The sequence below is a fragment of the Gobio gobio genome, assembly GCF_949357685.1.
Source record: "Gobio gobio genome assembly, chromosome: 9".
In the NCBI taxonomy this organism is placed as follows: Eukaryota; Metazoa; Chordata; class Actinopteri; order Cypriniformes; family Gobionidae; genus Gobio; species Gobio gobio.
The window spans coordinates 36,031,872-36,046,837 of NC_137115.1; the positions used below are offsets into that span (position 1 = coordinate 36,031,872).

General features: G+C 38.1%; 1 protein-coding gene across 1 annotated transcript in view; it reads left to right on the top strand.

Moving 5' to 3' along the window:
- LOC307131883 (voltage-dependent calcium channel subunit alpha-2/delta-1) overlaps window positions 1-5,598 on the top strand; it is a 159,598-nt gene extending 154,000 nt beyond the window's left edge. The window contains exons 37-39 of the mRNA XM_079825894.1: window positions 815-927; window positions 2,824-2,906; window positions 5,180-5,598. Of these exons, the coding sequence (XP_079682020.1) occupies window positions 815-927; window positions 2,824-2,906; window positions 5,180-5,296 (313 nt within the window). The 3' untranslated portion in view covers window positions 5,297-5,598. The remainder of the gene's footprint in view (window positions 1-814; window positions 928-2,823; window positions 2,907-5,179) is intronic.
- Window positions 5,599-14,966: the final 9,368 nt, after the last annotated feature.

A 14,966-nucleotide genomic window follows, 5' to 3' on the forward strand; every position in this document is an offset into this window, starting at 1 on the left:
GGAGACCACATAAACCCACCTGAAACACTCCTCGGCGCTCTTATAACCTCTCCTGCTCTCATGAATAAAGCATTCCTCAGAGGGCAGACAGATGTGAGCCACTGAACTTTAGGACTCCGTGCTTCTCTGTGATCATCAAGCGCTCCGTGTGTGTGTGTGTGCATATGTGTTTGCGTGAGTGTGACCCCGATGGCCGCAATGATCTGAGGCTCGTTATGCACCGCCGAGCATGCTGGGTAGCAGTAAACAGCCTGTGATTACGGAGAGAGCAGGTGATGTGTAACACAGAGCTTTAACACACACATCCCGATCCCTTTATATATGCTTACATGCGCACAGGCCGGTGCAAAAACCTGTGTCACTCTGTTTTAAGGAGAGGGGGGGGAGCCGTAAAAGAGAACAAGAGAATGCTATAAAGAAAAGTCATGGCTGAAACTCGTTCGGTGATGACAGTACGTAATAAGCTGCCAACCGACGCAGATTTCCAATATAATACACTCATCTCCTGTTACACTTACTAAAGACTTCCCCACATGTGGGGACGGTTTTGGATATGTAAGACGTGTATAATTGATTCCTGACAAAGAGCGTATGCGTAATGTTCTGAGTGTGCGGACCGTCGTTTATACCTACTTGCTTATGTTTACTGTTCCTTCCGTTAAATGTCATATATGGGTGGTCTCTCTGAGGCGTATGTCCGCTTAGTTTAGAGCTGTATAAACCATGATACCTGTCTTACAATATAAGCTTTTCCTGTGAGAACTGTGTTTGTGTCTTAATCACTTTGCTCTTATTTTCTTTCTTTTTTTTTTAGAATGTACCGGGCGGAGAAGCTCCCTAACACAAATTTGGTATTTTTGATCTCTGACGCAAAGATTTCCTGCCTCTCCTGTGATCCAAAACCACTGAGACAAGCCGAACAGCCTTGTATCTTTCAAATTACGCATTTTCTTACGTCCTCTTGTGGTGTTCAAACAGTACAGCATGATGCTAGCAACGCTAGCAACACCAAAGTCATGGGTTTGAGAAAGAAAAAAAAGATTTATATTTCCAAATAAATTGTTCTTTTATTTTTTGAACTTTGTATTCATCAAAGCATGCAAAAAAAAATATTAAGCAGTATTTTCAGCGTTGATAATAATACATGTTACTTTAACTCCACATATAGAATAGATTTCTGAAGGATCATGTGACACTGAAGACTGGAGTAATTCAGCTTTGCCATCTCAGGAATTCATTACATTTTAAAATATATTAAAATAGTAAACACTTGTTTTAAATTGTAATAATATTTCACCACATTACTGTTTTTACTGTATTTTAACCATTTTTAAAAAAGATTTTACACATACACACACACACACACAATCATGGACATAATTCGAAAAGGTTGAAGGGTCCTGAAAAATTTGTCACACTTGATTTTTTTGCGGTCAAACATTGACCACATTGGAAATGTAATCTATTGGAAACGTTTGGTACTGCGCACAAACACGTTCTTACTGAAAGCAAATTTTTTGAGATATCAAACAAAAAAATTGGAACATAGCTTGTTTAGATTTATGGCTTTGATTTTTATCAGTTTTAGAGTAATATATATACACAATTTTACAATTATTTTCATAATGATATATGTACAATTTTATATATTTTTTTTCAATTACACTTAAAAAAAAAAAAAAAAAAAAAGTATTTTCCCCTATTTTATTTTTTAAAAGAGATCAAACTAAAGTCTGTGCTTCAAAGCATTCAAGATTTATGACAGTTTACGATGGAAATTTCATTTTCAGGTTCATGCTAAAAAACTGAATAAATTGATTATAACTATTGCATAAATATAATTTAGCACCATAAAATCCCCTAAAAATACAACATTATCAAACTAAAATATAGTGCATTTTTAGATGGGTAGGGTAGAGGGTTAAAGAAAATAAAGAGGGTAGATAGAGGGTTAAAATAAATAAATAAATGTTGCCTTGGTAAGCATAAGAGACTTCATTCAAAAACAGTAAAACATTTTGCCAACCACAAACTTTTGAACTGCAGTGTCACTTTGGATAAAAGCATCAAATGCATAAAGAATGAACTATTTTTCTTTTTATGAGTGGTTTCTAAAGGCCCTGGTATGCTTCAAGCGAAATCGAAGAATAAACTAGTGTGATGTCATTTCAAACAAAATCAGGCCAAAACAAACGTTCCGGAAAAGTTTGCTCTTGCTGGTAAACACCTTCAAACTACCATTGGTCCGTTTTGATCATGTAATAGGTAGATGTGCACGGAGGCTCCGCCTTCTTTGACGTGAAAATCTTCATTTCTTCTGTTCAGTCCATCGAGGTCAGACGTCCGCAAGTAAAAACATAAATACACTGTAGAGACGATTTATAGTAGAAATTGGTGTGATTCTAATTTAAAGAGAAACTGACACTGTTTTTCATGTCAAATAATGTAAAGCTGCTTGCTTTAAAGCTAAGTGTAACTATTTACTGGAGTACTGAATTGCAGACGTTTTGCAAACATATCCGCATCGCTATGATCCGATGCTTTCTTAACTGCTGTTTTCTCAACGCTTTCATTTTTGCTGTGTGTTTATTTTGTTTTAGAAAGGAAAGCACTCAGCACATATTTACATATTAATTGAAACTCTGCTGTGTTGGTGGCATCAGGATGTCCACTAACAGTATAACACTGCTCAAATTTTTCGAACTTTTTACCCCTTAGCAAAAAACTAAAAATAACTTTGCAGTGAGTATATCAGGGCCTTAAGATTGAGATAATTACATTTGTTTTGAAATTCCAGCTATTGTCCTTATAGATTTGTTTCAGCTACTGGTCCTGACCCATGTGTGCTGGCCCAGAACCCTCGGTACAGGAAAGGACCAGACGTCTGCTTTGACAACAATGCCGATGTAAGTTAAAGCCAAAATGGGCAAAACTCAAAAATGCCCCCCAAAAAAATTCGACTTTTTTTAAGCTAACATTAATTTCCTTTCTGTTTGCGCGTTGAATGCTCATTGGCTGCTCATCATGCCTGTCACTGCTAGAATGAGCCAATCAGTGGCTCCTCTTCTTTGACCTTTTACCCGTCCATCATTTTACTGCTGCTTCTGCTTTGTGTTTAATGGTCAGTTTTAACTTGTTGTTTTGCCGCCGTTCATATTTCAGTTTCCTCATCAAAACAGTGTCGCAAAATAGAATTGTCTTTATTTGTTCTCAACACCAATTTAATTGTATCATGCTAGACTTTCTCTTATATCTGCTTGTCAAATAAGGGCTACAATGCCCTACATTGTTTATTCAATGCTTCATATGGACCTAGAGGCAGGACGCCACTGCTTTCCTCCTGCTGTGAAAGTAGGAAGTGCATTTTCAGCTAGTTCCCTGAGAGATTTTCTGTGGAATAAACATAGGAAGCTCCAGATGTGTTTCCGTCCTTTTGACAGCAGCATTGTTAATACGCCCCTATGCCTCTCAGACCTGGGGCATCCCAGGACTTTCATTGGCACGCCCTCCATGCACATATAGCATGCAAGCCTTGTTTCAGAAGACCAGCACGTAGACCATCAGTCAGAGTCGTGCATTATTTCTACAGCAGGACTTTTTGCATGCGTGCCATTGATTTGATTCATTGATTTGATTCATTGAGCCAAAACATGTTTTGATATTCCCTTTTTATTTCACATAGACTGCGTCTTATGATTGAGTTGAATGCTTTATGGATCTTCTCCCTGCTGGAAAATCCACTGTATAGCCTCTCAGTAGCTATGTCTCCATCCAAATTTGCACATTTAACTAATGCGCAAAATTGGAATATCACATAAAACATTTGCGAATAAAGCACATGTTTCCATCCCATGTGTTCAAGAGAAAATTGGAGCAAAATATCTGCAGATATTTTTTCCCTAATCATAAAGGACGTTCGGATGCCTGGTGTTTGGGAACGCAATCATTTGATAGACTTCTGGGAGGCCTTTATACCAAATCATTTTGATGACAGACTTTGGCTTAGGCATCCCAGATTGATCAAACCAACATTTAAGATGCTGTGCAATGAAATTGTTCCTGTAGTCAGTCCAGTTATCCAATCACATCCACTGTTGAGTTTTTTTTGTTGTGCATCAAGGGATTCATTCAGTAAATCTTCATTATAATTTATGCGCATTTCTTCTTATCTAATACAGTTTTTTATGCACATTTTTAGAATTTACAACCATCCTTCAAGCTTTTTTTTTGTATGCAATATCCTAAAATGTGCATAAAATAGGCGGATGGAAACATAACTAATGATGCTCAAATAACACTGGACCAAGCTGGTGATTTTTGGTTATTAACTAGTTAAAAATGTTCTAGGTGGTTGATTACCTGGGGTCTCAACTGAGGATATTCTTTTTAAAGCCAGTGTCATTTTAATATTATTTATACATCAATATTTTAATTAGCTTTTATTTTCACATTTCCATTTTCACATTAATACGGGTTTTATTAATTTTGTTTTGTGATTTTGTCAGTTATTATTAATCATATTTTATTAATAATAATATTTCTATTTAGCTTTAATTAATTTCTATTTCAGTTTTTAGATATAACATAAACTTAATTCAGTTAGGTGCCAAGGCCACATCTATATATAGTTAGTTAGTTTGTTAGTTAGTTAGTTAGTTAGCTAGCTAGTTCCTGATGGAAGATCCAATCACGGCCCATTATGCGATATCTAGCAAAAGTGATGTCCAGATGTCCAGGACCTCCAGCAAAAAAATAGGCCAACAACATTAAAGATCCTGCAGTATTTTTATCCATGGGCATGGGGTACTTTTTATTCCTGTTTGCACCAAACCCATCTTGTGGGGTTTTTTGTTTTTGTTTCATCTAACCGTGGAACCAGGTCCCTTTTGAAGTTCCAGTCATAGATTTTTTATTTTTTTCACAGCTGCCTTTGCTCATGTTTACCAAGGGTGTCAATATTATATGAAGTTGTTCATGTAGTAGTTTTAGTATTAGTTACCAATAACAACACTGTTTAAAGCGGGTAGACCACCTTGAGCCAGCGACAAACCAGATACCATGTTTCAAAAATCAGTTATAAACCATTAAACTGCTTCATCTGAAATGTAATGATCTGATTATAGTATCTACTTATGTTTGTGAGAGGTGGAAGTCACTAACGTCTCTGTATTGACCGCAGGAGGACGCAACTGACTGTGGTGGTGGCTGCAGTTTGAGTCCGTCTCTCTGGCCGATGTTGGCTCTTCAGCTCCTTCTACTCTGGCTACTTACCGGAACCAGTACATATTTGTCCTGACCAGAGCGAATCTACAGACTAGAAAAAACAACTACTGACTGAACTGCTTAATATAGAGACCACATGACCACAACATAACCACACTTCGACTATACAATCTAAGATTGTCCGTTAGTCAACCCAAAACAATTTGACTAACGCAGATACAGAACTCTACTGTAAAATTGACACGGCTCATCAACTCACTGCCAAATTCTGTCCTCTCAGACCAGAAACAGCAACACAGTCAGACACGAGAGATATGCTGTTGTTTTTTATTTTATTTATTTTTGGACCTCGGAACAGAACCACAATATGATCACAAAAAAAATGTTTAGTGCCACAAACAGGCTGTGTGACAACAGTGTGGTCAGAGACGGCTCCAAGCACCAGCCTGGATCTCAAGCAGGGTTAAACGGTACAGGAAAGACTGTTCAGCTCTGGAGCTCATTATGAATTCAGCTCGAAGTGAGCTTTGCACCAGTAGTAGGTCAGTGATGTCACACCCAAGCCCTTTAGGCCCATTGAGGGCTATTTTTCTTGTTTTATGTTCTTTGATTTCTTTGGTATGTGCAGTAGGGGAAATCTCATGAAGTAATGTGTAGGTCACATTTCACCACCATATATATATATATATATATATATAATTATGCTCACCAAGATTGCATTTACCACATAATCCTTCAGAAATCATTCTAATATGCAAATTTTGGTGCTCAAGTAAAACACATTTTTTTAACCATGATGCATTTTTTCAGGATTCTTTGATGAAAGTTCAAAAGAACAACATTTATTTGAAATAGAAATCTTTTGTAACATTATAAATGTCTATAAATCAATTTAATTCAACATTGATGAACATTACTGAATTAAAGTTTTATTACTGACCCTTTCTTACTTTTTTATTCAGTAACTGTCAAAAGTTTTGAAACTACACATTTTTAATGTTTTTGAAAGAAGGCTCTTATGCTCACCAAAGCTGCATTTATTTAATCAAAAATATGGTAGGCAGCACGACTGTTTACGACAACATTGATAATAATAATAAGAAATGTTTCTTGAGCAGCAAATCAACATATTATAATAGTTTCTGAAGGATCATGTGACACTGAAGACTGGAGTAATGGTGCTGAATATTCAGCTTTGCCATCACAGGAATAAATTCAATTTTAAAATATATCTTTTAATTTGTAAAAATATTTTGCAATATTACAGGTTTTTTTTACACTAAATAAATGGCGCCTTGGTGAGCATAAGATACTTTTGACAGGTACCATATGTGCACACACTCACACTTTACATATTTTACTTTACTATATATAATTTGTATATTGTTTCAAATATTTACATTTAAAAAATAGTAGTATTTTGTATTTTGCATTACAGTAATGAGATTAAGTAGATGGATTTCATTGTCATAATAATGAAGTCACAAAAAAATCTTATAGGTTAAGTTTATACAGAAAAGCATTTCATATTTCTTTTGATTATGACCTGGACATTTCCTTGCCGTTTTTGTGAGATTGACCCTGTTTAATTTTTAAATTGTGCAAATTTTATTGTTATTTTTGCTACGTCTTTAAGCTTAGATTTCTTTTGTTTGCTAATTTTAAACTTCTCTGAGATCACCAGATAACTTTATCATCAAAGTGTAAGCATCTGATATAATCGTTGGAAAAAAGTGCCATGTTGAATGTCATAATTCGCTACGGAAAGATTCATTGTGCGATCAAACCACACTTGAGCAGTGCATCATCTGATGCGAAATGCAGACTGCTCTAAAGACTGAACAGGCTCCAATTAGTGTACCGAAGCCTTTTTTTGTTGTGTCAGAAGTCACACGCTTGCGTCCAAGGGTCCAGGGCATGTTGAATGTGCTTTGTACCCTCCCCATCCTGTCTTCTGGGCCCCCGCTATCAAACGATTGCGTGTTTTAATGTATGTCATCCAGATACTCCATCTGTCAGATTTTGTTCCAGCATGACAGACATGATATCACAAGCGTGTCAAATATTACATCCACATGTTGAACCACTATGTGAAAACACAGCACGATAGGTTATAAAAATGTTAAACCCTGGAGATTGTGCATTTAAGATGGTTGAATGTATGTTCGTTTTATTTATTTATTAGTTTTATGAGAGAAAGTCAGTGTGTGAGATTAGCTGATATCAATCAAAACTATTGCCAATGGGGAAACATTTCCGTGTTCCTTTGAACGTTCTAGAAGAAGAATAAATTCCAATGGCAATGCCTATAGATATGAAAAATGAAATATTTATCCATCCTAATACAAAGGCCAAGTATCCAGAAATAAAATTACATCCTTCTCTCTTCGTTTCAGAGGTGTTTTAACATTTGACGACTTAAAAGCTTTGTCTATTTTAAAATATAAACTTACAATCAGTGTTTGCATGAGTTCTATGGCTTTTTATTCATGCAAAATATAAATTATGATGGCTTGTATGGAGCATTTTTTATTTTATTTCTTTGTTATAGCCTTTATGACGAGGAGGCTGTTAAAGTGACGTAATTATACAGTGATAATATTAAGTGCAACTGAATTTAAAGGTGGAAGGTTTAATGTTGTGGTGATTGCCAAATGAGAATGAAATATAATAAAACGCACGAGATAGATCTAAAATAAAGTGTGTGTTTAGTTTACTGGATGTCCGCGAAATATCACTCGCACCTGTGAGTCCATGTCAGGCTTTTTCCTTTGGAATGAGATGAATTTTTCTTTCTGTCTTCACTGATGTAGCATTGAGTTACAGACCTAAATATGCAGTGCATTTATGAATCATTACAGACGTTTTGGACCCCTCTGAGGCTTTTGGGGTCTGGATTTCTCATCTCAGGCATGGGGTGGAGGCCGTAGGATGTAACATTTAAATACCTCACTAAACGACGACGTGAGTTGTGATTTGATCCAAGAGAGCTGAACTAACTCCCCTCTTTACAAACTATACCACATTTAAAACTGCACTGAAATATACACAAACCCTGCAGAGGCCATTTCACCGTTTGAACGCAAATTGATCCCATGCCACGTCCACCAAAACATCCGCAAAACATGAAACAGGTTAATGATATGATTACAAACTAAAAATCTGGAAATCTGGCAGTGCCTACACTGTTAGTCAAGAAGAGCGAATTACTTAAAGGTAGCATTCATCTGGGGATTTTATTGGCTTGTTGCAACAAAAAAAAAGTTTTTTCATATGTTCTCTATCATGGTGGAGTACAAGAAATTGAAGTTTTTAACTTTTAATATTACAAAAAAAAAGTATGTTACACTCTTTAAAATAAAGGTTCCAAAACAGGGTTTTAATAGAACTATTTTCGTTTCCCCAAAGAACCTTTCAGTGAACAGTTCTTAAAGAAAGTGCGAAGAACATTTCAAAAATCTAAAGAACCTTTTTTTCCACTATAAAGAACCTTATGTGAAATGGAAAGGTTCCATGAATGTTGAAGGTTCTTCATGGAACCATTGATGCCAATAAATAACTTTATTGTGGATCCATTGATAAAGTAGTGAAAACCAGACACTCCAAAGTCCAAGTCATGATTCCAAAAAAGTTTGAAAATCTGTTTTAAAATAAAAAAAACATTCCACTTTACATAAGAGGGGATAGACAATTTAAGTGTGTTCAGGTTTGCACGGTGCTCCCGCGATGCTCTTTGACATTTCGACCCTCGCATGAAATGTTAGACGTGTATAGACATGCCCCCCTCATGTAAAGAGGAATTGGTTGTGTGTATTTATTATATGTTTTCTGAATGCTGCTCTCAGCTGCTGTGCTGTCTCATAGGGCTACCATGTGTCTGTGCTACTGAACGTATTTACTGGTGTTGGTGCTCAGTGTGCCGGAAATTTTTCTCCGAGGTTGCGCTTCTTTTCCTGAGTGTGTATCGAAGTCACTCTTTGATTTGTGTGTTCAATGGTGGGGAGGGCGTGGTATATGCCTCCAAAGCCCCGCCCACCTCACTTGGTTGTGCTTACAATAATATATTCTTTTGTGACACGCCTGAAACAATTTTGTATACATTTGTACAATAATGTTGTTCAACAAAATAAAACAAAAAAGTTTGTAAAGTTTACAAATGTGTAATTCTTGTGCAAATACAATATATTCACAATAAAAGTTTATCATTACTACTTCTGGGTTTATTATTGTGTTTTTGTTTATTTTGTTTCTATGTAAAAATTGCCTCGTCACAGAGATGCATGGAGTGAATCAAGGTAAATGGCTAGAAATGCATACAAATTTTGTTCAATATCTGTATAATATTTTTTTTTTAAATGAACACTTTTATTCTAGGGTGCATTAATCATAAGTGACAGTAAGACTTGCATTGTTACCAAAAAAATAAATAAATAAGATATTTTAAGCTTTCTATTCATCAAACAATCCTGAAAAAAAGTGTCTGGTTACGACTGTAACCTTGATTCCCTGAGAAGGGGAACAAGACACTGCGTCATGCGTTGATGCTATGGGAACGCCTCGAGCGTGAGCTGGGGCCTCATTTATAAAACATGCGCACGCACAGATATGATCTTAGACTGTGTGTACGCTAAAATCCACGGCAAATTCATATTTATAAAAATGGTCTTTGACGTGGAAAAGTGCTTACCGCCACATCAGGGTCTGAGCAGACGTACACACTTTTCCTTGTGGCAGAGTCGGAGTACTGCAGGTATTCGGAAATCTATAAGCAGTTGCAATAATAATGATAGTAGTAATAATAATAATAATTATTATCCTGATAATGTCAAGTCACATGTAGGATAGAAGCTCACAAAGACGAGGATGCACAGGACACAGGAACTGTAATCACAACTCAGGGAGCTTACACAAGTAGGAACGAGTGAGAACTGAGGCCTTAAGTAAACAAAGCAAATGAGACTAACAAGGTGATAAATGAGTCACAGGTGAATTATATAACTAATTAGACAAACTGGGGTAAACTGGGTCACAGAGACTTAACCAAAAAACACACAACAGAGCAAACATGTAACAGATCCCCCCCTCCCGGGAAGGCGCGTCCTCGCGCCGTATAACTAGAACAACTGAGGAGGGAGGGAGGGCGGGGGCTCTGGAGGAGGGCGTGGAGTAAAAGAAAAAAAACAGTCTGGGGGATCTAATATAGTCCAAGGGGGAGCGTAGAGAGGGAGGAGCCGGAGGGAAGCCAGGAGCAGGAGCCAGATTGTACACCAGAGACCAGCCAGGACGAGGCCAAGGGTGGAGTCGATGGTGGGAGGAGCCATGGAGGAGTCAACTTGTTGGTTGACTTAACCCTGGGGACGACCAACAGAGATGCAGCCAGTGATGGAGACCCAGATGGAGCCGATGAGCCGACGTGATGCTGAAGGTCCTGGAGACCGAGGTGGAACCGCAGCGACAAGCGCCTGAGGTGGAACCGGGAAACCAGAGGACAGAGGCTGAACCGGTGGGACCGAGGACAAAGGCGGAACGAGGGAGCCCAGAGAAGCCGTATAGCCGATGGTTTCTGGTGGAGCTGAGGGAGGAGCCAAGGTGGCGCCAAAGTGTCAACAGATCGAGGTGGAGCAGGGGGCACAGAGGCTGAAGGCAGAGACAGGGAATCCTCTGTGCGAGATGGAGCTGGTGGTCTGAAAACACTAGGCATTTCTGGATGGCATGTGGGAGATGCAGAGTGGCTGAAGGTCAACAGCGATGGTGGGGCTGAGGAACTGGCTGAATGAGGAATGAGGCGGGAGAGGGAGGCTGGGCGGGAATTCTGAAGATGAAGGAGATGCTGGAGAAACAAGGGTCACTGGATAAACAGGGGTTACTGGAGAAACAGGGGTCGCTGGAGAAACCTCTCCAAAAAAGTCTAATAAGTTTACCTCAAACACACTCTTCAGTTCCCTAATATAACTGCCAGCGATTTCAGTCAACTCTACCACAGCAGCGGTGTTGTGGGCGGGGCTTTCCTCCCAACCCTCGAGCTCCATGATCACTCTCTCAGTGACGTACGCTGTTGCCGGCTCATGCACCTGGTCAGACTCTGTAGGTGGTTCGGGCTCCGAGGCGATGAAACACTCTGTCCTTATCCTCGGTACGGGCTCGTCTCCCGCGGGTGGCTGGTCTCCACGGTCTGCGGTGGGCTCGTGCAACATCTCCGTTTAGTCACTTGCTGTTGCTGGTTGGCTGGTCTCTGGCAGTGAAGTGGGGTTGGAAACGGCGTCATCCCCTGCAAGGCCGATGGTCAATGGGGAGTCGTTGTTTACCAGCACCCACTCCACGAATGCGGCGAAATCCTCCTTAGAACTGTCCGCTGGAACGCGTGCCTTCGTCTGGGTCATGAGTCTGGCAGGCGAGATGTAAAAAGTCCTGAGTGTGTTTCCAGCGGACGGTCTCCCTACTCCAGGCATAGAAGCTTAAAAATTACAAATTAAAGCAGAATATTTTGTTTTTCTAAGTGTACACAAATAAAAGTAAACCAGCAGTTTCAGTTTTTTTTCTCAACACAGTTTTGACTGATATTTAGCGTACCTTAACCATGCAGCAAACATTTAAAAAATAGCCTGAAAAATAACTTTTAAACAAATACCATTGGCTACTTGTTCAAAATAAAACTAAAAATTTAATTATTAAGCATGTATAGGGCTACTTTGACTTTGTAGACTAATCTAGGCTATAAAATTATATTAATTATAGTAATTAGGGGGCGTTTACAAGGCGGAGATCTTAAACCATTCAGCTGCGCACAATTTCAAGATAATTTGCGATTTATGGATTTCACATGTGAAAGAGAGGCATTTGCAAAAAATTTTGTGTCCGTTTGTTTTTCGGGATCACACGTACACAAATTTGAGAAATGATCTTAGATCAAACGTAGCACAGTTTCTATGCAACATTTTATAAACGAGGTCCCTGGTGTCTGAAGCACTTGTGCTACACAGCAATCCCAATTGACCTATTGGTAAGCCCCTCCCCTTGAACGCAGATGAGCCAATGGCAGTTGAGTATCAGTTGCGCTGGGACCGGAACTCGGGCATCATAGAGAAACATTGGAAAATCTGAAGTTCTCATTGGTTTTGATAGTGTTTATGCTACAAAAATGGTAAAACGATGTGCCTGGGCCCTGGGGTACTGTAACACTGATTCCAGGTCTCCTGAGAGGATTTTCTGGTTGTCATACTCTCATTAAGTTACGATTCAAGTTAGTGAGTCCCTGCTAACATACAAACCGAAATAACTAACTGTTCTCATGTCATGTAACGGTGTAGGTCAAAAACACATAAACGAAGGTCTACATATTGTATTCTACATAAATTTATTGTAATATTGTGATTTATCATCTAATTTGTTTTTGTATATATTTTTTAGATATACATTTTTAGATATTTTTAGATAGGTCTGCATTGTATGTCTTACTAAGGAGGGACTCCTATTTTGATGGGTATTATATAGTCTACGGGTAGTGAAAGGGAGAACCATACTTGCGAAAGTGACTCTAATCCAAGTTACCAATTCCAATACGACTTGAGTAAAAGTCTTAAAGTATCTGATTTTAACAGTACTTAAGTATGTTACTCGTTCTCAGTTAAGTCTCAGTTAAGCTCAAATGCACAAAAGGGCCATAAGTAAGCCAATATCCTTCAAAAGTTCTCGTCAATATAGAGGATAAATAAAAATAATGTTACCTAAAATTAAATAGTCAAAGTCTACTTGCACTGGTTGTGAGCTCCTAAATCAAACACCTGCAATTCACAACTAATGCACTTACATTCATGTAAAGTAGACTTGTTGACCACGTTGGTGAGTAAACGCAAATCGCACAAGATAAAACCTTCAATGCCCTTAGATGGTGATATTACTTCTTTATAGAAGAAACAAACTACTGTTGAAAAAGTTAGGTGTCATGCAAAATGTAATGTGTAATTGCATTACTCATCACAAATGTATTGGAGTAAAAAGTACATTTACTTATTCAAGAATGTAGTCAAGTTGAGAGTAAAAGTTGCTTATATATTTGATACTCAGTAAAACTACAAAGTAGCCAAACTATGCTCAAGTACAGTAACTAATTACATTTACTCAAATACTTTACACCACTGAATATTTTCTTTTAATTGTTAATTAGTTTTGAACCCCCTGCAGTACAAACCTCAGTTTGATTAGGTCTGACATATGTTTAATGCACTTCACTTTGTTGATAAAGAGTGGATTAAATTTTCTTTCTCTTTGCATTTTTATATTAATATCGCCACCTTGGAATCATAAGGTTCTGCGTTCTGAGCAGTTTTGTGATATTGAGTTTTTGCATTCCATTCAACTTTGTAGATATAACCTTTTTTGATTTCTAAATAAAAAGTCCCAAAATGTACACAACTTAAAAAATGTGTTTAATGTAATTAAGTTATATTCAGAACAAAGAATATGTGAATAACTCAATTTGGACAAACATGTCAGATGGGGTGACGATATGCTACAAGATTATTCTATTCAAATCAATATGATAAATGAGTTAGGTCAAAAGTAATCAAAAAGTAATCAGATTATATTACCTAAAATGTATAACGTAATAGATTACTAACTACAATTTTCATCATGTAATTTGTATTCAGTAGTAGATTACTATTTATTTATTTATTTATTTTTTATTTTTTTGTCAATCTCTCAAGGAATGCCCACCCAGGAATGTGACCCCTTAAGAGTTAGCACAAGCATGAAACAGCCATTTCCTGTTGACTCTGCCCATCTTACGAACAGACCGAGCCAAAAAAAATGCACCCCACCCGGCCACTAAGAGGACATCCCCGCTGGCAGATGAAACAACGTTTAATTGAGGGTGACGGAGCGTGGACCTTAGTCCAGATTTTAGAAGAGCGAATCTTCTGGAGCTCTTTCCTGTCTTCTTGATGGCTTTTAACAGGCTATCTATGACGACAGGCCTGCACTGTTATTTCCAACTCATTGAGCAGAGGAGGTCCAGATGCATGTGCGTCTGTTTGTGTGTGTGTGTGTGCCACGCTCCAGCTTTTAAGAGAGTATCGTTTAATTTCTTCAGTGGTGTTTGGAGAGTGGTTTACTGTGTCTGGATGTGCAGGATGCTTTTAGGGCCCGGCGGATGGGTTTGAGATGGTTATCTGGGGTGTGGGGTCACGGTAATCAGATATTGCTTGTCGTCGATGCAGAGCTTGTGACCCGAGGCGCAGTTACCATCTCAAAACAAGCAAGTCATGGACCAATAACAAACACAGTGCGATACGGGAGATACTCCATCGCTTTGCTCCCTGGTAGAAATGACCTCACGACTCTATCCTCTGCAAAACCCGAGCGGAGATAATCAAAGTCTAAATAATAACAGTATTCATTACACTTCAAGGATACTGGAAGGTTGTAGAAATTGAGGGTTGACACAGATCCATGCAATGTTTGGGTTATCTGTTGGGATATAAAACTTACATATATATTTATATTGAAATAAACCCTGCTCTTTGTGTGAATACAGACGTACATTTGTTTAGGTTTAATCTAAGCACTATGTTTCAGTCATTACACAATGGTAGGACAGGCATGATTTGTTTGTAATAGAATCATCAGTCGTGTGGTTGCGAGTAGACGTGTGCTATTACTTTTCTAAGCATTTGAACTTGGCCTATTGCTGAAGTACAATCCCTTAGATTTAGATTGCAAAGGCATCAGAGGGATCAGATTAA